This window comes from Protopterus annectens, chromosome 2.part0 (genome assembly GCF_019279795.1).
Source record: "Protopterus annectens isolate FY-2018-M chromosome 2.part0, PAN1.0, whole genome shotgun sequence".
Taxonomy (NCBI): domain Eukaryota; kingdom Metazoa; phylum Chordata; order Ceratodontiformes; family Protopteridae; genus Protopterus; species Protopterus annectens.
Window position 1 is genome coordinate 644,066,133 of NC_056728.1, and position 26,778 is coordinate 644,092,910.

At 38.2% G+C, this 26,778-nt stretch overlaps 1 protein-coding gene across 1 annotated transcript in view; it reads right to left on the bottom strand.

The window, feature by feature from the left end:
• The window catches only part of ACO1 (aconitase 1), a 1,039,508-nt gene that overhangs the window by 290,563 nt on the left and 722,167 nt on the right, over window positions 1–26,778 (bottom strand). Inside the window, exon 14 of the mRNA XM_044061006.1 lies at window positions 8,341–8,352. Within this exon, the coding sequence (XP_043916941.1) occupies window positions 8,341–8,352 (12 nt within the window). The remainder of the gene's footprint in view (window positions 1–8,340; window positions 8,353–26,778) is intronic.

Below are 26,778 nucleotides of genomic sequence, written 5' to 3' on the forward strand. Positions count from 1 at the left end.
ATTTTGCTTTTTTTCTTCCCAGCAAACAGTGATCCTAAGCACACTACTGCTCATGACAGTACAATGAGCAAACCAATGCAGGGAACCAGTCTCTAGGAAATGTACCCTGAGCAAAACTGAAATAGGAAAACTGGAATGAGGCCATTGAAGGACAACAATTTTTTTTTTTTTTAAGTGAAACTTCTTAAGGCATGGCAGTGTGAGTTCGGAGTGAAACAGAAACGGATGCCAGACTTCCCCATCAGCGACGGACATGGTACTGCGAGTTCACCTCAAACTCTGCCAAGTTTTACAGCTCCACCTCTTTTTTTCAGTAGAGAGACACACAGTTGTCCTGAAGTAATGGATGGATCTCCTCTTTATCTGACCTGTTTTTGGTTAGCATTCCCTGTTTCAGGAATAGAATACAAGGTAACAGGGAAACAATAAATATACAAATAATGTATGGACTGGCAGTTTTATATTTCAGGTAGAATTAACACTATATGCACTAACAATCACGGTAAAAGACATCAAGATCCACTGTGCAGGCAATCCCAAAGAGTTAATAAGTATAATCTGTTGCTAGCAGTTAGCTCAAGGCTGCAGAAGAAAATCTAGCTCTCAGCAAGTACTTTTGCTAGTAATCTTGTGGCACCATAAAAGAATGCAGCCAACTTGCATTCTATGTGCCAAATGCCTGCTATAACTTAATACTGTATGTAATCCTCCAAACGTCGTTAAAATATGATGCAGATTGCACAGCTGCTTGCACTGACCAATTCTGCCCTTTTCTCAGAAATGTTCACTTATGCTGCTTTGTGTCTTTCACACTCGGATACCAAAAGAATGTAATCCAGATCATACCCTACACATGCATCCTAGCCCTACATCTTAGTACATCTAGCAATTTATAATGAGACTACCAGGGCTCTAAGACAGCAGAAATAGAGCCGGTCCCATGCACATGTGCACTTCTACTGCCTGCCCACCAGTATTCCTGGTGATGCATCTCAGGGTTCTTCTACGTGCGACTCAAAACCTGCAGGGTAGCCTCAGGTGAAATCCAGGTACAAAAGCTGACAGTTGAACTGTGCTGAGATGACCTACCACCCACTCCTGACTTCACAGCAGGCAATCTTCATTTGTCAATGTTTCAAAAAAAATGTCTTCAAGTGTTAGAAAAGTATTCTGTAAGTTAGGAAGGAGAAATGCAGCAAGAAGTGCAATAGGTTTTGTTTTGGCTTGAATACTATCACATGTTGGCCGATGGAAAAATACTCATTAACATAGTATAAGTAATTTCAGCTCTCTACCGTTTTAAATAATCCATAACACTTTCCACAGAAACTGGCACATATGTCCAAACTTACACCAAAGTACTATATGAGCATTTATATTGCTGCATGGAATCAGGAATACAAGACAGGACGAAATCCTCCTCCTCAAGGAAGAGTGAACTTGTCTGGTGAACATCTACAATAAACAAACTCTATAATAAAAGGAAAAAAATTGCTGTCCAGGACCAAAGAGGAGCATGTGTCTAATTGGAAGCAAGCTCTCCTTAGCTTGAACAAGCAAAGAAGAGCACTAGTGAAATCCTCCAAAGAAACCGAGTCCAAACCGGCCACATCTACCAAAGACAATCATAAGGCTTTCTTCACATATGTCTGCAATCTCAAGGGAAGAACCCAGATCTGCTCAGAACTGGTGGTAAAGGACACCACATACACAGACCCTGAAGATACAGCCAACCTGCTGGCAGACAGGTTCAGTGAAAACTTACAGATGGGGGTGGGGGGGCAGAGGAGTGAAAACAGGTCATCCCCAGTACCTGCCCCTCCCCTTATCTCTAGGGAGCAAGAGATCACTGCCCTCTCAAAGGCAAATAATGCAGCCTCGATGGGTCCCGATAACATTCGAGGCTGCATCCTAAATGAACTCAGGCAGGAATTTGCAGCACCATTAGGCACCCTATTCAACCAAAGCCTGAGTAAAGGCTTCCTCCCAGCCGAGTGGATGACAGCTACCATCATCCCTTTGCACAAAGGTGGAGCCATCCATCGATCCACGATCCAGGAAATTATAGACCCATCAGCCTAACTAGCCTGATCTGCAAGGCCATGGAGCAGATTATCATGGACCTCATTAACAAGGACATTGGCAACCTCTAGACACTTGATCCCACACAGTTTGGTTTTGTCAAGGGGAGGTCAGGCCTATTAAACCTGGTCGACTTCTTTGAGATCGTCAACACCACCAAAGCCACACACGAACGGAAGATGGTGCACACCGCCTGCCTTGACCTGGCCAAGGCCTTCAATACTATTCCCCACTCAGGTATAATAGATAAACTCTCTCAACTAGGCATCAATCCATATGTTACCAGATGGGTAGCAAACTGGCTCACTGACAGAACCCCACCTAGTCAACATACGGGAAGCCACCTCAAGTAGTAGACCCGTAACAAGCAGTATACCCCAAGGATCGGTCTTGGGGCCTCTGCTGTTTGCAACATACTTCTCAGAGCTGCATGACAAATCTGGTGGGCTATGGCTGACCAGGTCTGAAGATGACTGCAGGCTGGGTGCTGTCATCAATTTCCCTAGTGATGTGAACATCCGCCAAGAGGGTCTCACCAAAACAAATGACTGGTACCAGAAACATGGCCTCAAACTGAATGCTAAAAAATGCATCATCATCCCTTTTGGGGAGAATGACGTCCCAACAAATTATCACATTAAAAATAAGGCACTAAGCAAGCAATCAGTCGTGAGGGACTTAGGAACCCAAGTTGATAGCAAACTGACTTTTGACCACCATATTGCCTCCATTGTATGGAAAGCTTTCCACATGGCCCACCTCATTAGTAAAGGTATCTCATCCAGGGACAAGGTGGTCATAACATCCCTGTATTCTTCCCTTATAAGATTGATTATTGAATACAATACCCCTTTCAGCATGTACCTCACAAAGCACATGCACCTGGAGAGACCACAGAGATTCCTCACCCAGAGAATCCAGGGCCTCAAACATCTACCCTACACAGATAGACTAAAACCCTGTCCCTCTACTCAGTCTCATACAGACTCCTCAGAGGTGACCTCTGTCTGGCATACAAAGCAATCTCAGACCCTGCCCTGATGGGACTGTTGCATATCTGCAAGTCAAGCTTCACTCGAGTAACCTGCACACGAGACCTCAACCTGGTCTGTGACATCATTAGGACTTGTTGGCAGGACAGATTTGTGTTCCAGAGACTCCCCCTTTTGTGGAATAGACTCCTTCTCCATGTAAAGCAGAATACCTCATTAAACCTTTCTGAGCGCAACCTAGATAACTGGATGGGAAATAGAAAATACATCCATGGGATTCCACCTAGGTCCCTGCTGGACAGTGGCAAAGAGTGCTGACTTGTTGGAACATGGGCTAAATTCTTGGCTAGGCTTGTAAGGGCCTCAGGGCCAATAGTCTAGTAACTTCAATGATCTTAAGAACATACTGCTGCTTTTGCAGTCTGACATACATTTTCGGTGTTACATGTAGGGGCTCACATTTTCCAACTGAGGCGTATTCCTGGAAGGCCAAGTTAGAGCAAGTGTTACGTAAATACTAAATTACGTGCATCTGTCTAAAGTGTACTGTCCGTGAGCAAAAGCTAACAAAAAACATATTCACTATAGCCAGCACATAAAAAGTAGTTTGTAAAACTCATCAAAAGTGGTATGCACATTTTTCTTTTTCTTTCTTACTTTTTTTTTTTTTTGAAGTGACACTTAAAGTAATTGTAGTGTGAGTGAAACGGGAATGTAATTCAGACTCCACCTACAGCGCCGGGCACAGTAGTGCGAGTTCGCCTCATAGAAAGTTACTGCAAGTTCTGACTCAAACTCAGCTGGTTTTACGGCTCCACCTCATTTCAGTAGACACACACACACACACACACACACACACACACACAGTGATCAGAGCTCTGAATCTGCTCAGTGAAAGAACTCTTGGGCTCATGCAGGCATCAGTTTAGGGTGATGGCAATACATACTTCAGACACTTTCATAAAAAATCCAGCCTCATAAGTGTATTTGCTTATACTGTACCATTTGCTTTCCTTCACACTTCCTTACAGAAATTTCACTTTTACCACATGTAGGGACCATGCACATTTTTTTTTTTTAAACGAGAAAAATCTTTACTACACCATCACTTATGACACACACAATCATACATTTATTTAAATGAAAACAAACCACACAGACACAATCCTAGTTGCAATAATTTTATATCACAAACCATACTGACATACTCCCAGTTGCAAACATTATACATCACTTATAATCTACAGAATCATTTTCAGTCAAACATTACATAGCGCACTTATGTCCTGCCTTCTATTAAACCTCATTCCGCCGCTGTATGTACTACTCCCACAATTCCCATTTTCCATTTTTTTTCTATGTAGTTTGCTCCTACTCTTTTCTAAAGATCCCAATTCCAGTTGTGCTGTTACTATATTCACTACTTCTAGCTAGTACACAGTCTGTTTAGATTTTGATTTCCATTTTCTAGCAATTGCTTTTTTGGCAGCCACCATTATTAGACACAGCAAGGGCTTACCATGTCTAGGCAATTCCGATTCAGTATCCTAGCTCAGAAAAATCATCCTCAACACACCAATCCACCCACTCAGCATCTCCAACAGTTTATACTGCAGGGAATACTTAAAGTCCGCCAACTCACAGCACTCCCAGAAAATATGTTCTCAATTACCTCTTTCATCCCAATCACACCTCCAGCATGTGCTCTCTAAAAGAGGAGAGATTCTCTGGAGTCTATTTAAGAGCATAAAAATATCTATGTAAACATTTCTAAGCAAAAATCCTAAATCTTCTAGGTTTTGTTGCATACTTAGGAGACATGCATATATCCTCCATTTGTAAATTGCTCATCCAATCTCTCTTCCCAATCAATTCTAACCTCCTCTGATTGATTCTTATAGTTATGATGCAATATTTTATATGCTCTACTAATTATTCCTTTCTTAACCATAACTTCTGTTCTAGATTCTACTAAAAATTCTACCAGTGCTGGTTTTTCATTTAGGACCCCCTCTATTTCTTTCTCTTTGCCTATAATCTGTTATCAGTCCTTGATAGGGAAGCCAATCTGTAACCTGGAATCCAAATAAGTTATTGACGTCTTATCATTGTATTATTGTAAACCAAAAGGAGCAAAACTAAGAAAATACAAAGCGAAATGGACGACCAGGAAAAAGTAAAATTTTATTGAGCGCTTTCGTCAATTTTTAACTATGACTTCTTCAGAATAAAATCAAGTTACACACTGAGTCTTATATAACCAGTGCAATAAATCAATTAAAAAGACTATAAAAAGTACATCCACTTTTAAAGGTACAGGCTACCTTAATGCATTTTACTAGCAAGTCGTAAATTTTGACCATAGGTATTATGTCTCTTTGTAACTATATTTTCATAACCGAGAACAAATAAAATCAATAACATTCTTGTCATGGTTGTAAAAAACATGGAATATTTAAATGCAAAAGTCTGCTTTTAATTTTAAAAAGCTGCTAAGTGAAACCATATAATTGAGCCCTGGGCTAGTAGTGGCATTGACCCTCAATTGCTATAACAGTTCTTTATAATCCAGTAAATGGTCAATAGGGCCACCCCTTTCGTCTATGATGATCTGTTCAAGAACTATAAACTTGAAATAGTGACCTGGGTGAAGGTTGATATGTTTGACTAATGCATTTGTAATATTACATTAATCTATATCATAAATATGTTGGTAAATGCGGGTTCTAAAAGCATTTTTGTTTTTTCCGATATAGAAGCACATACAGGTCTGACAAATGCTGGCATAAATGACTTTTTTACTGACACAATTATATTTCTGAAGTAATCTAACCCATCCATAACCTTTGAGTAAAACCCTGTCTCCCTCTAATATGTGCTTACACTGCATGCACTGCCCACATTTAGTCATTTTTCCCAGTCTACCGGTAGTACTTCTACATGGATTTCTTTCAAGGATATTCTTCATGCTAGTGTCCTTTCTGTAAACCACTACGGGGGGCTTCACCAACATTCTGACCTATGCTTTCATCACTGCTGAGGATGAACCAGTTTTTGAAAACAATGTCCCGAATCAGTGGGAACTGTGGGGTATATGTGAGGATGAGCCCATTGTGAAAACGATCAGTATGGTTGTTACTGTTCTCCAACGGTGCACACAATCTGGTAATATCCACTCCTAGTAAGGGATAGAAATGTCTCTCTAATCTCTTTTTAGTAACTTCTTCCAACAAAGGTGTAACACATTCTTTCAGATATCCTCTTCTTAAAAGCATACTCAATAAAACATCCCTTTCCTTCTGGAAATCTTCCATCCTGCTAACCATGCGGGCTAGTCTCACCCCCTGGCCTTTGACTAAGGATCTTTTTTGATGCACAGGGTGCCCACTCTAAAAATGGAGAAGGGAGTTTGAGTATGTAGGTTTGCAATAGATGGCAGAGAAAAATACACTACTGATGTAGTCTTTGCTAATTCTGATATTCACAATAGTGAACTGCATAAAGTCTTAACTCTGTTTAACCGCCAGGGTTGTGAACTGTTACAGACCATGATAAAAAGTTTGTAGCATTGCAAGACACTGTAAGCAAACTTGATGCCACTGTGAAAAATTATGATAACTTTTGTGTTAAACTGAATGAATACAACATTGTTTTTGTTAACATTGATAAAATAAAGGAGAAAAAGTCTAGAAAGTTAACAAGGGATGCCCAGGATTACGAAGGAGGTCTAGCTTATCCATTAGTTAAAGTACATAACAATACTGGTGACAACAAATTTAATAACATTAATGAAGTCAATGGTGAGGAAATTAATGATGAAAACGAATATCAAAGTGACACCACCCCAGGTCCCATCCCTTTAGGACAATCCTTACGGAGGTCAGAGAGAATTCAAGAACAGAATCAACAGTACAGGAGACCTCAGAATACAGCATATCAGGGGGAAATACACAACCCACAACAGTACAATCAAGGATGGGGGAGGGGTAGGGGAGACGAGGGAACTGGCAATAAACTATAATATGTTGTCTGACAATGAAGAGGCAGTTATTATTGTCAATGACCAAAATGACTTCAAAATTTACAACTTAAGTATTGTCACAGTTACTAAGGATTGGGCAAACCTCTTTGAGAGAGGTCTTAACTTTGTACCCTCCAAACATTTTAACACAGAAAAAACTTTGCTTGACGTTATGATTTTCACTAGAAAATTGAATTTTAGTGCCACTACGGGTGGAGAAGCAAACAGAAATACTACCATCACTTCTTGTAAAAAGCCAAGTGTAAGTAACCCTCCATTACATCCCACTATACAAGTCTACCAAAAGATTTGCATGAATGACAGACTTTCTAAAAATCGGAATTCAAATTTATTACACAATTTAACTAAAGAGGAAACCATATTCCTCGATAATATATCTAATAATAAAGCCATTCGAGTCATGAAACCAGACAAGGGAGGAGGGTCTTGTGGTCATGGACCAGGACAGGTACATAGAAAATATGTTAGAACATTTATTTGGGGAAGGGTACCAGCAGATTTCCCTGTAATGAACTTAACATCGCATACAGACATATGGACATGGTTCTTATGGATCTACTTTTGAATGACCAGATATCAGAAGTAGAATTTAACTATTGTACACAAAACAACCCTATGATCCCAACAATATTTGGGATACCCAAGATTCACAAGAACATCTTGCACCCACCTTTAAGATCTATAGTGGATGCAAAAGAGTCCAAGACTAACTATAGCCAAATATACAGACATCCAGTTAAAGAACTGTCTGGGGTCTTTTTCTCATATCATCAGAGTCTCATGGGATTGTGTGAAAAAAAATCAAACAGGAATACGTCAGTGATGACATCATTTTCACTACAATTGATGTCAAGGTCTTATTTAGTGTCATTCCCACAAAGAAGGCATTGAAATGTTTTATGACTTCCTATGTCAACAGACCAAGTTTTTACACACCAAAATACTTACATTAAGGACATTAATGGAACTTGTGTTGGAGAACAGTTTTTTGACTTTCGAAGGTCATTTATTTAAACAAACCACAGGGGTAGCTATGGGGGCAGCGTGTGCACCCGTTTTTGCCAACATTGTTCCGACTCAGTGGGAACTGTGTCAAGTTTTTTCATCCTCAGGGATGTCCCATTGTAAGTTTTACGGTCGTTACCTGGATGACATCCTCATTTTCTGGAATGGAGACCATGACCAGTTGCATGAATTCTTACTGTTCCTCAATTCAAGCACTACATTCCTGAAATTCTCCATGGAAACAAATTCTGACTCCATTAGTTATTTAGATATCAGACTTAGCAAATACTACATAAATAGCGTATTTTTCTCCACCATCTATCGCAAACCTAATACTCTAACTCCCTTCTCTGTTTTGAGAGTGGGCACCCTGTGCATCAAAAAAGATCCTTAGTCAAAGGCCAGGGGGTGAGACTAGCCCACATGGTTAGCAGGATGGAAGATTTCCAGAAGGAAAGGGATGTTTTATTGAGTATGCTTTTAAGAAGAGGATATCCGAAATAATTTGTTTCACCTTTGTTGAAGAAGTTACTAAAAAGAGATTAGAGACACATTTCTATCCCTTACTAGGAATTGATATTACCAGATTGTGTGCACCGTTGGAGAACAGTAACAACCATACTGATCGTTTTCACAATGGGCTCATCCTCGCATACACCCCACAGTTCCCACTGATTCGGGACATTGTTTTCAAAAACTGGTTCATCCTCAACAGTGATGAAAGGATAGGTCAGAAGGATGGTGAAGCCCCAGTAGTGGTTTACAGAAAGGACACCAGCATCAAGAATATCCTTGAAAGAAATCCATGTAGTAGTACCACCGGTAGACTGGGAAAAATGACTAAATGTGGGTAGTGCACGCAGTGTAAGCACATATTAGAGGGAGACAGGGTTTTACTCAAAGGTTATGGATGGGTTAGATTATTTCAGAAATATAACTGTGTCAGCAAAAAAGTCATTTATGCCAGCATTTGTCAGACCTGTATGTGCTTCTATATCGGAAAAAACAAAAATGCTTTTAGAACCCGCATTTACCAACATATTTATGATATAGATAAATGTAATATTACAAATGCATTAGCCAAACATATCAACCTTCACCCAGGTCACTATTTCAAGTTTATAGTTCTTGAACAGATCATCATAGATGAAAGGGGTGGGCCTACTGACCATTTACTGGAGTATAAAGAACTATTATGGCAATTGAGGGTCAATGCCACTACTAGCCCAGGGCTCAATGATATGATTTCACTTAGCAGCTTTTTAAAATTAAAAGCAGACTTTTGCATTTAAATATTCCATGTTTTTTTACAACCATGACAAGAATGTTATTGATTTTATTTGTTCTTGGTTATGAAAATATAGTTACAAAGAGACATAATACCTATGGTCAAAATTTACAAGACTTGCTAGTAAAATGCATTAAGGGAGCCTGTACCTTTAAATGTGGATGTACGTTTTATAGTCTTTTTAATTGATTTATTGCACTGGTTATACAAGACTCAGTGTGCAACATGATTTTATTTTGAAGTCATAGTTAAAAATTGACGAAAGCGCTCAATAAAATTTTACTTTTTCCTGGTCGTCCAGTTCGCTTTGTATTTTCTTATCATTGTATTACCTTTCCCACTATAGTCATTTGCTTCCAATAGCTTGGTTCCTTTGCCAGTTTTCTCCAATAAATTCCAGCCTCCTCTTGCCTATTGTCTATACCCCTAATTCCAGTCATCTCTACCAGCAGAATCTCGCATCTCCATTCCTGTGTTGGCTTAGTTTTTGGGATACTTTGTTACTTTATGGATATAATAATCTGTATCATTATTGTTATCCAAAATCCCAGTCTCTCCTTGTTATCCAAAATCCCAGTCTCTCATTGTTTATTGAGCTTCTCCCCATTTCATCATCTCTTTCCAGTTTGGATTATAGTCTTCTGCTTTTGCTATGTATATGAGCCTTAACTGTGTAGCTCTGAAACACCCCTTCGAATTGGGTAATCTCAATCCGCGCTTTTCTAATGGACGAATCAGCTTATCCCTCTCGACTCTTACAGTCTTCCCCTCCCAGATAAAATTCTTCAGCTCTTTAATTGCTATCCACAACTTCTCCTTTGGTTGATAAAAATATGCCTGATCTGTGTATAAGACTAAAGGGGCTAAACATTTTAACTGCTTGTATCTTGATAACCATATAAAAAAAAAACTTTGCTTCTCATCTTTTGATTTATTTTCTGTTTAGTCTCTTCCCACATATCCTTAGCTGCCAACAATTTACCGCTACTGCCTTTGTTTAGCTTCATTAATTTTGCATCCCGAAAAGATTTGAAATTGTCTTAAAATGTTCCCCAACACTGTAATCTCCATTTCTGGTTCAGTCATGTATAAAATAATATCTGCAAATAGAGCTAGCTTTTCCTGACTACCATACCAATTATGTCCTTGAATTTCTGAGTCTCTTATTTTCTTTGCCAATGGTTCTAAATGTAATGCAAACAGCAAAGGGGAAAGTGAACAGCCTTGCCCAGTTCTTCTACTCAAGCAGAAGTTATCAGAGAGGGCCCCACCCACTTTAATTTTCACCTGCGATCTCTCATATATACTCCTAATCACCTTATAATTGTAGCAGGGAAAGCAAATGCTTCCCATTGCCCTGCTCATAAAGTCCCAGTCTACTCTGTCAAATGTCTTTTATGCATCAAGACCCACCAATAAGGGTGGCATTTTCTTACATTCTGTTTCCCTCTGGATCATCAATGTTCTGTTAATACTGTCTTGCTTCCTCTCTACAAAACCACACTGATCCAGATCTATCACTTTTGCCATTCCTTTAGCCATTATAGATGCTTTATAATCACTGTTTAGTATCAAAATGGGCCTGTATGAAGCTGGATCACATGGATCTTTACCCTCTTTAGGTATTACTGTTATCACCACCTTCTTCTAGGATGCTGACACTTCTCTTAAAAATACTGTTAAACAAAAACTTACAGATCTTTATCAGTTTTTTTCCTTCCTAGCTTCCAAACTTCCACAGGAATACCATCTCTTCCTGGGGACTTTCCTTTAGATTGGTTATACATAGCCATTTTATCTGCTCTCTTCCTATCCGGTTAGTAATTGAGCCTTTTCTACCTCCAACCTTGGCATATTTAATTCTTCAATAAACATTTCTATTTGTACCTTTTCTTGATTTCCATATTTCTCTGCTTTGTACAAACTTCCATAAAATTTTCAAAATATTCCTAATCTACAGGATCTCTTGTTATCTTTCCTTGTTACAGGCTCCTTAAGCCTGGTAATGGCAGTTTCCTCTTTTTGTTGCCTGTGTCATCGTGCTAAAAGTTTTTGCACTCTAGAATCCATCAAAAAACAGTTGCTTAACAGCAATTTTTCTTAACTCGTGCATATTACTAAGGTAATCCCTTATTTTCTGTTTAGCATTCTGCAGTTGCTCCTTTTCTTTTCTGACAGATTTCCCCTATTCTGCAATACTTTTAACATTTGTCAGTCCCTTTAAATAATTCTTGTTACTTCTTAGCCATATCTCCTTTTCCTTTATTTCTACCCTAGTTTTAACTCCACTTTCATTTTATCCCACTCTATAGCTATATTTTCAAAAAAATTCTATCTTCTCTAGTAGCTCCTGAATTAATTCAAAAACCAATTCCTTAAATTCCTCTCTTTTTAGCTGATAAGTGGGAAAGTGCCAGTGTCTCATTTTTATTTTAGGTATTATTGGCACATGATCTGAAATAGTTATTGGGTGCAATTCAAGACCTTCAATTAAATGCATATGTTCCTGTGAGATATGAATTCTATCTAGCCTAACACAGTTTTTGTAACTTGGAGAATAATATATAATTTCACTCCGAACTCCCAGTACTGAATTCACATCTTCCATGCCAAACACTTTCATAAAATTCTTCAAAAATCTACCCGCCTTTGCAATATTTTCCATTCTAGGCCTGCCAGACACATCTTTGCTATTGCAAACCAAATTCCAGTCTCCACCTATAGGTAATATTCCTTGCTGAAAGCTGAGCATTTCTCCCAGAATTTTAAGCTCTGTTATAGCAGTTTTAGGTGGAATGTAAATGCATGCAAGTGTAATCTTCCTCCTTAGCCAGTAGCCCCTTAGTACTATACATCTTCCATTAGTATCTTTCCCCCATCTTCTATCACTATTGGAGCTCCTCTTGCAATAACATAAGTATTCCTCTTTTCCTTTGCCCCAGATATTACGCTGAATAACCATCCTAAAAACCTCTCTATCAAATTCACATGTTCAATTCTTTCCAGGTGTGTCTCCTGTAGCACAGCTATTTGCACTCTACATTTTTTAATAAAGTTCACTACTTTTTCTTTTTTATATTTATCTGTAAGACCATCCAGATTGAAAGACACTACAAAAAGCATCACTTTCTTATATAGTTTTTATTGCAACCTTTTATGTATAACTTCTTTTTTGTGAAATGTCTAGTTCCAAGTTTTATGCTACATGCATATACTGTTCGGCAGGTTGGTCTTTTATACAGTTGTTTCTTGTCACATCCATTTGAGCCTATGCCACATCTTACATAACTTTTTGTTTTTTGAAAGCCCTCAAACAGGACAAACAACCCCCCACCCCTAAAACCTATTAACTTAACGCACAAAACTATGTAGAGCTTCAAATATTGAAGTTTTTGCTTCCTAACAGGAACATAAGTTCTAAGTTGACAGCCTCACATACAGGCTAGAGTTGACCAAAAAAGGTTAGTCATACTATTTGATTTTGTCTATGTTTATAGCTCTCCCAGCTGAGAAAACACTTGAATGCTTTCAGTAAACACTTTCTTCAAGCCATTTGTCTTTATCAAATTGTCTTCTAGTGACATGCAAACCAGACAACTGCTAAGGGTCCTTCTTTACCAGAAAAGAGCCTTATAATATTTAATATTATTTTTCATTTATATGCTTTGTAATGAATTTGTTACTGGATAACGCCTAGGGTCTTAACCCAGTCATTTCCCTATGCAAGCAAGGGAAAAAGCACACATATTTTTGTTTGTCATATTCTCTTAACCAGACCTTTCCTTTTTCTCTTTTTTATACTGCAGTGTCTACATTTCTTAAAACTGAGCAAAGAAAAAGAGAAAAGGGGAACCCCCCCCCACAAAAGCACCTGTTTATATTAGTATCTCCATTGCATTAAAAAAACACTGAGAAAACGTTACTTCAAGTCTAATTGGTTTTGTCTCATCTTTAAAAACTTTCCCAGCTGGGAAACCCCCAACTGCTTTAAGAGAATATTATGTCCTAGCCAATTTCTCTATTTTTCCCTCAGCCCATCCCCTTCCACCAGACTGTCTCCAGTTTCTCTTTATCAGATTGTCTCCAAGGAGACATGAGAACCAGATAGCTATTTTTTTAAATTGCATTGCCTATATTTCTCAAAACTGTGCAAGAAAAAAGAGAGAAGGGAGAAAAAACAACACATTTACAATCCCCATTACACTTAAAAATAGCGTGCAAAAAACACACACCACAAATACAGTACCATTAAGAAAAGAAAATGTTTTCTTTACTTACAGTTAGCTTTCTCCCCTCTCTCCCCCCCCAAAGCATTTTTCTGAACATTAATGACATGAAGTAGGGCATATACTTTAGAGTACCCCACAAATAAAAAAAAATTGACAAAGTCCAATATTTCCAGATTTTCTTGTTCTGTCATATTTCACAAACATAATTATTGCATTGTAACCCCACACTGAGTTACTGATTTTATTAATTAACGTTCTTCTCCACTGCCCAAATCCTGTCTCTGCTTCATTTTGAATGTGCTCTCGAATCTTCTAGTCAACTCTTGTGCTCCCTTCCCTCTCTCCAACATTTTCCACTGACATACTGGAAAAGGTTTCACAGGTACAGTCTCTCTGCGGTATTTCTTATGAGAAGAACAAGAAATAGAATCTGCTTCTGTTTCACAGCTCACTTTGTTGTACAAACTTTTGTATTTCCTCCTTAGCATGCACTTCATCAAAAAATGATTTTTGTCCCTCGAGGGAAGGATACCTTAAAGACAGCTGGATGCAGCAGTTTGAATCTCACACCTGCATCTCGACATTCCCTGAATAGTGGAATGAATTTACTCTTCTTCTGCCTGGTGTACAATTCTCACTCACTCTGCTGTCTCCCACTTTTGGTGTTTTGTCCTTCTGCCACAATTTTGTCAGAATCAACTCATTCTGCTGGTAGGATTGTATCTTTACTATTAAAGGTCTAGGTTGCTTTCTTATAGCTAGGTTTGGAGCATACACACAATGTGCCCTTTCAACTAACAGCTCCTGCTGTGAATACCAGTCCAGTTGCTTATTTGTGCTTTCATAAATGAATGCACTCTGTTCATTCCAGCTTCTCTGGTACAGCTGAAAATCTCAGGTTTTCCCTATGTGCTTTGTCCTCTAATTCTATTACTTCTTGAAACATCTCTTTCTGACTAGTCACATATTCATCCAGTCTTTTTTTTTTATTTTGACCTCTGATTTTTGCAGCTTTATCATCTCATCTGAATATATGTTTAAAGCTTCTTCTATTTTTTCCAGACTTTTCTTGTTTGTATTAATATACTCCATCCATGTTTTGTTTAGTTTAACCAGGGATGTATGCAGCTGTCTTATACTTTCCTGTAGGTTACTGGAAGTCATGTCTGAAAGCTGCATTACTTTTTGCTGAACAGCTGTAGAACTTTCCCCAGGCAGTGTTTCTTCCTCACTTTTTGTAGCCGATTTTTTTCCAGGTCTTCTGTAAATCTTTATTCTTGGCATCCAGACAGTGCACTTACTAGCCATTTACTGAAATTTAGTCAAACACAAGTCTACTGTCTTCTCTGCTGAATTTCTGTTTATAGACTGAGAGAGCTACAAACAAGCTGTTTGTTACTCAGTGTGCAGCCATCTTGGAGGTCCCCATCTTCCTAATCAACCTTATAATATTTTCAGGAAATACAAATGCTTCCATTGCCCTGCTGAAATTCCCAGCTTACTTTGTCAAATACATTCTCTGCATCAAGATCCACCAAAAACAATGGATTTTTCTTGCATTCTGCTTCCCTCTGAATCATCAATATTCTGTTAATTTGTCAAATGTTTGCCTCCCCTCCACAAAACCATACTACCACTTTTGGCATTACTTTTGCCATTCTTTTAGCCATTACAGACATGAACACTTTATAATCATGGCTTAATATTGAAATGGGCCTGTATGAAGCTGGAGCCGATGGATATTTACTCTTTAGGTATTACAGCTACCATGGGTTTCTTCCAGGATGCTGATACAGCTCTTCCTCTTAAAATACTGTTAAACAAAACCTTCCAGATCTTTATCATTTTTTTCCCTCCAAACTTCCACAGAATACCATATTTTCCTAGGGACTTTCCTGTAGAAATATTTCTAATACCGCTACAGTATGTCTTATTCCCTGTAATAGGCTCCCTAAGCTTGGCTACAGCCCTTTCTACTTTCTGTTGCCTGAGTCATTGTGTTAAAAATTTTTGTCTAGTGTTATCAAAACAGTTGCTTAACACCCGATATTTCTACACTCGTGTATATTATCAAGGTAATTCCTATTTTCTGCTTAGCATGCTACAGTTTACCCTCTTCTTGTTCTGTGAAATTCCTCCTATTCTGCAATACTTTAACATTTGCCAGGCCCTCTAAATATTAACCATAGCTCCCTTTCTTTTATTTCCACCTTAATTTTTAAACTCCACATTAATTTTACCCCACTCCCTAGCTATATTTTCAGAACTTATTTCTATCCTCTCAAACAGCTCCTAAATAATCTCCTCTACCCATTCCTTAAATTCCTCTTTTTTCAACAGATAGGTGGGAAAGCGCCAGTGTCTCTTATTTCATTACCATGTGTTTTTATTTTAGTTGCATATACATGTTACAGATATACAGCGACCAAGTAAATTTTCTTACCTGCAAGGTATCCAGGTTTTATACCGTAACAAAGTAAAAAAGGCTATAAATAAGCAATTTAAAGTAAAAGTTGTGGTCTTTCGCTGCTGGGGTGGAGGATGCAAAAGTGCACTGATCACATGAGCTGTTGCAAAAAAAAAAAAAAAAAAAAAAGAGTAAAATCCCAAGATGGCAGGAACTCCCTGGTCAGCCTCAGCAAGAAGCTGAGATCCCTCAAAATCCTTCAAAGCCAGTTATGAAAATAAAATCACCACTGATTCCAAAGACAACCACAAAGCATTCTACAGCTATGTCAAGAATCTCAATGGCAACACTCATATCTGCTCTGAGCTATAGCACAATGGCACTAAATATACAGAACCAACCGATATTGCCAACATCCTGGCAGATAGATTCAGTACTAACTTTACCCCCCTCTCACCCTCCAAAGGGCCCATCTTAATACCGGAAGAATGCAAAACCCCTGTAATCACAGGTGAACAAGTAAAGACTGCACTCTCCAAAGCCAAGAACATAGCATCCATGGGACCAGACAACATCCCAGGCTGTGTACTGCATGAATTACAGAATGAACTGGCACCCCACATAAGTACCATGTTCAATCATAGCCTCACCTCAGGCTATGTGCATACTGAATGGCGCACAGTGATGGTTATCCCACTCCACAAAGGGGGGGGGGGTTGCCACCACGGACCCAGGAAACTACCGCCTCATTAGCCTGACAAGCCTGGTCTGCAAGGCCATGGAACGTATCATCTTAGAGCTTATAAACAAAGACATAGGTAACCTCAAAACCCTGGACCCCACTCAGTTTGGGTTTGTAAAAGGTAGATCATGTCTACTAAACCCAACTGACTTCTTTGAAGCAGTCACTAGAGCCGTAGACTAGGGCAAGGTAGCGCACACAGCCTATCTTGACCTCGCCAAAGCTTTCAATATCATCCTCCACTCTGGAATTATAGATAAACTCACTAAACTGGGCATAAATCCCTATGTCACAAGATGGGTGGCCAACTGGCTCAATGATCGAACCCACACAGTAAACGTAGCAGACTCCAAGTCCGACTTCAGATCAGTGATGAGTGGAGAAGCACAGGGTTCGGTCCTGGGTCCTCCTGTTCGGCATCAACTTCTCTGAAGTGCAGGCCAATACAGTGGGTCTGGGTAGTCAATACAAATCCTACTATGTTGGAAGGACCACTTGAGAATTAAACAGAAGGATATATGATCATAAATATGCTATTTAGTCCAGTGATGAGAGGAATGCATTATGTAAACACTATAAAACAAACAAATGTAAGGTAGACTTTAAATTTATAGTACTTGATACAGTATCCATTGAAGCAATTATTATTAATATTGAAGAAGAACTAGGGTCGTTAGAATACTGCTGGCGAGTAAGGGTAAATGCCTGCTTTTCACCAGGACTTAAACAATAGAAAATAATTTGTCAGCTATCTGAAAAGGAAAGGGTTAAAGCACTAGGAACATGTGTTTTTAGTAAGGTAATGTGATGTTATGTCAGGTGATGGTTTTTAAGATAAACATGAATTTTGCTGCTTACTTCAGTCTAAAGATTCTTTGTAAAGGAGTTGGAAGACGAAAGTGCTTACTGAAGCTTTTACTTTGTTCTTGTTGCATTAAACCATTTGTTTATTCATCTGGGAGCCTGTGGATATATTTTTACAGAGGGTCTTTGGCTAACAAAGTTCGCAGATGACTGCAAACTGGGAGCCATAATGGAATCACCTAATGATGTAAACATTCTACAAAAGGGCCACACAAAGACAGATGCTTGGTGTCAATGTCATGGCCTCAAGCTCAATGCCAAGAAGTGCACTGTCATCCCCTTTGGGAAAAACTTGGTACCCATGAACTACCACATAGGCGGTAGCTCACTAAACACTGGAAGTGGGATAAGAGACCTCAGGACACAGGTGGACAGTAGTCTCTCCTTTGATAGCCACATCGCCACAGTAGTCAGGAAATCCTTCTATGTGGTACAGCTCATCACAAAAGGGTTCTCTTCTAGTCACTGTTCCTCTCTACTCATCCCTCATCAGACCCATTATTGAGTACAATGCCCCGTTTGGCATGCATCTCACAAAACACCTACAACAACTGGAAAGGCCACAGAAATACCTCACTAAGAGGATTACCGGCCTCAAACAGATGCCATACGCAGACTGTCTCAAAAAACTCCGGCTCTACTCCATCGCATATGACCTACTCAGAGGCGATCTCTGCCTAACATACAAAGCTATGTCAAACCCAGAACTGTTGGACATTCTACACTTAATAAACAGTACATGCTGGAGGGATAGATTTCTGTCCCAGAGACTTCCCATACTTTGGAACAAACTACCCATTCATGTCAAGAAAAGCTCCTCATTGGCCCGCTTTAAGAAAAATCTTGACGACTAGATGGGAAATAGAAAATTCACCTCGGGGATCACTTCTGTGGCATTGCTTGACAGGGGCACAGGAAAATAATTTTCTTGGGTGGCGAAAGCCAGGGAACCTTTTTGACCAAGCTTATATAGGCCCCAGGGCCGATAAGTCTAGTACCTACCTATGAACCTATGACATGTAGAACTACGATAATAACGTCTGTTTTTATAGACGAGGATATTTAAAATAATGTCCTTGGTTTAAACAATAGATACTTTCTAACCAAACAGCCTTAAAAATAAGATAAAATGATGAAAGGCATGGAAATGGCAGTTATTTTATTTGCAAAGACAGCTATTTTTTTAATTAGAAAAAGCTTTCAGTGGGAGACAAGAAGTCTACAGGTGCAAGCAATTAATCATGAGAGGGCTGAGCAGTATATTCCAAGTAAAATTTACAAAGATTTTTTCACATATCTGCAAAGGCATTAGCTGTATAGTCATTACTAATTGCTGTTACTTAGAGATGTGAAGTCTGCAGGTGCAAGCAATTAATCATGAGAAGTCTAAACACTTCCTGCATAGTGAAGTGCAAAAAAGTACAGAATAATTAACTTTTAAAGGAACACTGACAAGCAGTTCAGTAAAGAATAAATGAAGCTTGAAACTGTGGGAAATTAATATGTTATACAAGTAGTGGTTTCCCCAGCAGCATTAGTACTTTAAGGGATTTAATATAACAAAACACAATTTGGTTTACGTATTTAAAGGTAGCCACTGCACTTTTTTCTTAGGGCTAAAAGCGGTTTACTAAAAGCCTTTAATTGCAAACTATTTTTATGCCTGCAAGGGGAACAGAGATAAGAAAAAAAAGACGGCAATTAGTTTAAGAACACCATCAGTAACATACACTTCAGCCTTGGTAACTTAGAGTACGTATTGTCTGTGGATTCAGTCGTCAATTTGGAGGACCTGAACCTATCTGGAGAGGTAAGCATTTTTTTTTTTCGAAAATGATCACAGTTTTGTGTGTTTGTTCTAGGTTAAAATGTGATGAAGAGTGGGAGAATTTCTAGTTTTTTTTGTGTGCTTTCACTGAAGAAAAGATTCTTGAAAACTGTAACACAGGTTTAAATGAAGATCAAACAAAGCAACTAAATTACAGATCAGTCTGCCAAACATCAGTGTGTAAACAAAATTTTTACAACTGACAAAAAAAACTCTCATGTATCAGGTTGGAGGATACTCTAACATAACTACTTTGTCCATATTATCATGGAATGTAAATGGCCTTACAGGTACAGAAAAAAGAGGAATACTTCTTTACATTAAGTGCAGGGTGCAAACAGCAATGTTGTAGGAGAGTGTGATTGAAGAGGGGGAAGGTAATAATGGCAGATTTGTGGTAGCAAGGGATTGAAAGGGGAGAAGCATTACACTGGCATTTACGTATATTCCACTAACAACTGCTATTAGAATATTTGGAGAAATAATCAGCATTCAGTAGGCATTTATTTACTGGCGGGGATTCAAACCTGATTTGCAACAGTGAGGATGTTTCAAAGGAACATAGAAAGGAAAATATAACAGAGGGTAGATTTCTGAAAAATATAATGTTTGGTAGTAGGAAAAAATATGTTTGCAGTAGTAGGAACCCAGACAAAATGTAATTAATATTCCCCAAGGTGCAATAAATGGACTAGACTGGACAAAGTACATCTCTCAGGAGCATGTGCTTTTTACTAACATTTTTGACACATCCAATAACTATTTCACATCATGCACATATAAAAATAGGATAAAAATGCAGGATAATGAATTAAAAAAAAATGAGACACTTATCCTTCCCTGTTAAGCAGACAGGAATTTAAGGAATAGAGAAGATTATGGGATAGGTAGTGGGAGGAACAAAAAAGAAAAAAGAGCTTATAACCATGGTTGGGATATGACAAACAGATATGGGAAAAAGTAATAGAAATTATTTAAAGGGGTTGAAAATGTTGAAGTGTTAAAGAAAAAGCAGACTGCTCAAATGATTACTGCTGCAGTAGCCTAAGCTTTACGGACTATATCCTGCATAGGATATAACAGCTAGACAAGCTTGCAGTGCTTCAAAGCACCTTTAATGCATCCAAACCATTAATCAGCTCAAGCTGAGCTGACTTAAAAGATGGGTTTGGGTGCCAAGCACTTCACAGCATTCATGCCAACTGACAGAGGAAAGCTATGCCCTGAAAGGGAACTGCTGGGAAAGAGGAAAACAGCTTGCCCACACTGTAGCATAAAAAACAAAAAAGCCAAAAATGTAGGAGGGAGCATAAAATCCCTTGGCGAATTTAGAGGAGGGGGCTGAAAAAAATCTTGAGATATTTCCTGAGTCAGCTTATTCCTCTCATCACCTTTTTTGAAAACCTCTGCAGCAGTGTGTCCAAAAATAAATTTCTATCCAAAGTGGAATTGAAAATGTCATTTCTGACATCTGGGATGTTCTCAGAATGCAGCCAGGCAAACTTCCTCAAAAAGTACCAGTGCAACCCTGGAAGAAGTACCCATAAAGCTCAAACACACTTAAAACAATGAGTAGTGGCCTGATAAACAGAAGAAACTAAACTATACAAAGCAGCTTTTTCTTCACAAAAGGAAAGTGAAGTCAAAGCAATACTCATCCTTTCACAGGTAGTCAGTATAAACTTAACATATGAGCCAGATGGTTAAGAATTCTATAAATCAAAGGTGCAGAAGCATACACTTTTTTTCTCAAACTTACCAAAAGCATTACCATCCTTAGAAATAGAAGGATTAGGATTACTAAAATTCTTGGCAGCAGATGGATAAGATATAGCTGCTGAGTCAGGTTTAAAATTAAGATTACTGTATAAAATGATGACAGACTGAGGAATTTTGTACATTTTATCTGCTTTTTTAGGTGAAGCAGGCTGACGGTCAAGGAAACCACAGGTTGTGACAAATATTCTCCAATGCTGACTGAGTGTTCTAGAAATTCCAGTTGGAGTAAATCACAGTATTTTCTGAGAGACTCAGAAACCTCAGTGTAATCCCCTGTGAAAGCAATGGCTCATCCTGGAAATAGTGTCAAAGAAGCAAAATCCTTCACAGGGAAGATCAGATACTTACACACTCCTCAGAATTAGAATCCTTAAGGGAAAATAGTGCATCTGTCTTTTCACACTGTCCTACAGATTCCAGTTCTTGTACCTAATCAGGAAAATAATCCCTTTTTGTTTTCGCAAGAAACCCTTACAAGAAGGGTCAATAGCCTGCACTAGAATCGCAGACAAACCCAATAAATTACTCCTGTACAAATAAACTGACACAGAAGAAACTAAATGCTTCTTTTTTGCAGGAAAAACAGGTAACAGAACTGGTTTTGCTACAACTTCCCCAGGGATGGGCACAACATTATGGCTAAGCAGGGGCACATTTCCTGTCCCTTCTTCCATGACTTGACAAGAGTGGCCCTCCTCCCTTGCTCATTCAGGGAACCCCAAAAACCACATAGGGCATAGCTAACTCTGTTGTGGTGTCTGTATGAACAACAGAGGAAAACAAAGAAAAAGATGAGTGGTCTGATGAACCAGCTTTGGACATAGCAAAATCATCTACCTGTGGCAAAATACCAGCCTGCTGTCATGTCAAAGGCTGCTTAGTTAATTTTCCTTTTTGTGGTTAGAAAAAAGTCCAACCAAGGGACTGAGAGTTTGTTCCATGGTCAGCCTGAAAAAGGTGCTCGTTTCCTGGGGAAGGTTAGCATGAATAGTTAGTAAAACAGGAAAGAAGCAAAAAAGCAACTTTTCTACCACACACACACACACACACACACACACACACACACACACTTTAAACACTTTCCCAAGCCCCCCAAAAGTAAAATAAATACAGGTTTCTCATGGAAAAAGTAGTTTTGTATAACAGTTTTGTACCAAAAAAAGTAAAACAGTGCACTCTCATTTAAAAGTACATAAAAGTCATGAGATAGTCAAGGAAAATACTTTTTCCTAGCTTAAAAATAGTTATTTTGCACAAAAACTTAGTGGAAGGTTTTCTCCTTGAAGGAAGCACTCTTCTTGGTGGCAGGAAAGCACTGAAGAGCTTGATGTCCAAACCTGTTCTTTTAGTGAGCTCAGCTTGAGCTAACAGTTTGGTCGTGTGGAAGGTACATTAAAGCTCTGGAAACTGGCCAGCTGTTATAATCTATGCAAGATTTAAGCTTCGGCTACTGCAGCAGTGACCAATATGAAGATCTTCATAAAGTCACCAAAATGATTAAAAGAAGGTTAAGTAGCTGAATAAGAGAATGACATATATCTCAACAACAGAACATCAGGAACTCAACCAAGAAACAGAATTTCTAGAAACTTCTAAGCTTCCCCAATAAACTTTGGATAGGAGGAGGAGGGGGGGCAGAAGGTTAATGGAATGAAGTTGGACAATACAGATGGAACGTTATGGTAAGAACATAACTTCTTTATCCGATGTTGTCCAATTCATTCCATTAACCTGAGGGACAGAGTCGCCGGCTACCATAATCCAGGGTGGCCATTAAGGAAGGATATTTCAGAGTACAGCAGAACCAAAAGCACTTCTGCTCCTGGATGCCAACTCTAATTTGTAATAACTGACAAAGGTATGGGGGCTTAAGACCAAGTAGCAGCAGCACAAATGTCCTCAATAGAAACTCTGGACCAAAAAACTTGAGACGTGGCCATGGACCTTGTAGAATGCATCCTTACTGGGCCTGGTAAGGGAACGCCTTTAGTAGAACAGAACCATAATACAATCTTTCAATCATGTGGCTAGAGAAACTTCGGTCACTGCCTTACCTTTTAGGCATTCGAAAAGGAAACAAAAACTGATCACACTGTCTGAAGGATTTAGTTCTAGGATGTAAAAACAAAGTTGTCTATACATATCAAGCATGTGTAAGGTGTATTCTCCTTTGTCTGATACTGAGGGAAGAAAACTGGAAGATCAATTGACTGGTTAATGTTTGTCTGTTTAGCCACCTTGGATAAAAAAGGAAGGATTTGTACGTAGGGTAACTCTGTCTTTATGAAGAATTTGTTGCTGAACAATTTAAGTAGTGACAAAAACATTAGAATCTCGAAACCAGACAAAGGGGGTGGAACAGTTGTCATGGACCACCTATTTTATGAAGAAAAAATGATGCAAATACTTGAAAATGAAGAAAGATATATTAGAGCATCCCTTAATGAGATAAATATAGGGAATAAGAAAGTGGACATTGTACTTCATGATTTGTTATTAGAAGGTTCAATCGATTATCAAACATATCTTTATATGCATGTAGAAAAGCCAAGGGTACCTTCGATATTTGGTGTCCCCAAGGTGCACAAAAATATAATGAGTCCACCCCTGCGTCCCATTGTAGCCTCAGAAAATTCAGTCACAGCACCAATAGCTAAGTGGCTGGATACAAAATTAAAAGTTGTCTCTAATACATGTAATGGGATTGTGAAAGACTCATGGGAATTACTACAACAGCTTACACAGGAAGTTTTTGATGAAAATATAATTTTCTATACTATCGACATTGTTGACTTATTTTCTTCTATACCCCATGAGGATGGTATGAAGTTGTTTGAAGAGGCTTTGGTGAATTATGGAAAGTTCGACAACAATGATTTTCGGTTAATACTTACCTTAATGGATGTAGTGCTTTCCAACAGCTTCATCCATTTTGAAGGTGAATTTTTCAAACAAATCCAGGGGGTAGCAATGGGGGCCAGGTGCGCCCCTACGTATGCCAATATCATATTGTCAGCTTGGGAAAATGAATTTATCATTAATTCAAAGTATAGTTCATGTTGGAAGCTGTATAGGCGCTTTTTGGATGATATGTGTTTCCTATGGGTGGGCACTGAGGAGGAATTCCAAGTGTTCTATAAACATATTTCTGAATCTACTGGCTTCCTTAAATTCACATTTCAAAGTGACAAAAATGAATTGAAATTTTTGGACATCAATGTTGGTAAAAGTGAAAAGGGTTTTTTTTCAAAGATATATAGAAAGAAAACGTATTCCAACTCCTACTTGTCCTTTAGTAGTGCACATCCCTACCATCAGAAGAAAGGGATAGTTAAGGGGCAGTACGTTAGGGCAAGTAGAATGACATCAAGAGAAGTAGACTTTAAAGAAGAATGTGATACCCTTTACCAAATGTTTATTGAAAGAGGATACCCACCAACCTTGATTAGTAGTATAGAGAAGGAAGTAAGGGATGAGAGAAGGGGAAGATTCAAACCAATCTTAGGTAGCCGAATTATGGGGGAAACATCTAAAAGAGTGTTGGAGGATCCAGGAAAGATAAACAACTTTATTATGGATTATTGTGGACAGGCAGTATATATTAGAAAGATGTTAGAAGAAGAATGGCTGAAATTTGGGGAACTATCAGATCTGAGTCTCCTTTTCAATGAACCATTGAAATGTACCTACCGTAGAGGTAGAAATTTAAAATCTATATTAGAAGGTCAAAAAGGACTGAAAAGGACCAAGAGAACGAAAGTGGGCACTTTTAAATGTGGGATGTGCTCACAGTACACGTATATATGTGCAAACAACACCATTTACATCAAAAGCAGGGACATTTTAATAGAGAGCAAGTACTTTGCAAACTGCGACACAAACGGTATTATTTATTTAGCTTTATGTAAAATATGTGAAGCATTTTATGTTGGAAAATCCGAAAGAAAATTAAAAAGAAGGATTTACGAACACTATTATGAAATGAGAACAAATAACTCTAAGAATGCTCTGTATAGACATAAAATGGATTGTCCCCAAGCAGTTTACAATTTCTTTGTTTTAGAAGTTGTTGAAAAAGATATAAGGGGAGGACAATGGGAAACATCAATTGAATACAAAGAGTTACTTTGGCAATTACACTTGGAAGCTAATAAACCTCCGGGTTTAAATGATGTTATTTCTATAAACCCAGTGTTAAAAATGAGGGCAGCAAAGCTGTAGATGGTGTCAAAAGTTTTTAATATTTACAATAGATTTTAATATATATACATCTCATTTACAATTCTATTCACCAATTTTTAGCCATATTCACAGATTTAGGTATTTTTTAATGAATTTTTGTATAGTATGTATAATATATATTTAATATTCCAAAGCAAATACTTGAATATTTATTGTTTTTAATTTTGCATATTTTTAAGAAGTTGTTTTTTATGAGAAATTGTGATTTTATGAATGGAGTCACTTCTAAGAATACAAGTGTAGAATTTTATATAGGTAATGCCACACCTATACAAACATATATTTTTTAGAAAAAAGCCTAGGTTTTTAAATGTTAAACTTTGACCAGTAGATGTCACCAAAGCATTATGAGTTTAAATATTTATGGTTATATTGTTTAGACCAGAATAAAATTAATTACATTTTTTAAAATGCAACAGGTTATACACAAGTTTTTTATAGAATTAAGTATGTGTTAGGATGATGTATGTTTTTTAGTTAATACTGTATTAAATAGGATGTTAGATTTGTATGTAAAGCTTTGTATAAGCTTAGTATGCTGTTTAGTTGTTAAATATTAGTGTTGGCTTGAAATAGTTAATTCTGTTTAATTGTATGATTGTTAATTAGTGAGGATAATATATAAGGGCATGGGCCTGAGGGCTTTTTGTTGTCTGATGAAGTGAAGCGTAAACGAAAACGTATTTTGGAGTGTTTCAAGCGTTAATGTTTTATTTGTTGCATCATTAAATCTACGAACTAGCAACTGCAGCTTTATTTCCTCATAGTGCTGTTATATTGTATCTGGTCATTTGGGCACTATTTTCCATTTGTTGGTTGGTCTGTCTTTATGAAAAGCCAAGTATGTAAACTTGGCAGAAACAGTCTGCTGCTCAGACACACTCCTGGTCAAGGTAATCGCTACTAGGAAGAGTTTTCCAGGAAAAGAATTTGAGATCTACAGCAACCGAAGGTTCAAAGGGAGGCTGGACCAAAGCTTGCAAAATCATAGTAAGATCCCAAGTAGGCAGAGGATCACTGACTAGAGGTCACAGCAAAAAGGTGCCCCTTCAAAAAGTGGTACATAGCTTAGAAGAAGCCAAAGATGCTGAATTAAAACCAAAATGGAAGTTAGAAATAGCAGCAAGCTGCATCATGACTGTAGAGTGACTAGCATCTTTCTTGAAAAGAAAAGCTAGAAACTCTAGGACTACTAAAACTGGTGCTATATAAAAGGATCTGATTCTGCTCCAGCCAAAGGGAAAAATATTTTCCATTTACTTTTGTAAATCTTGTGAG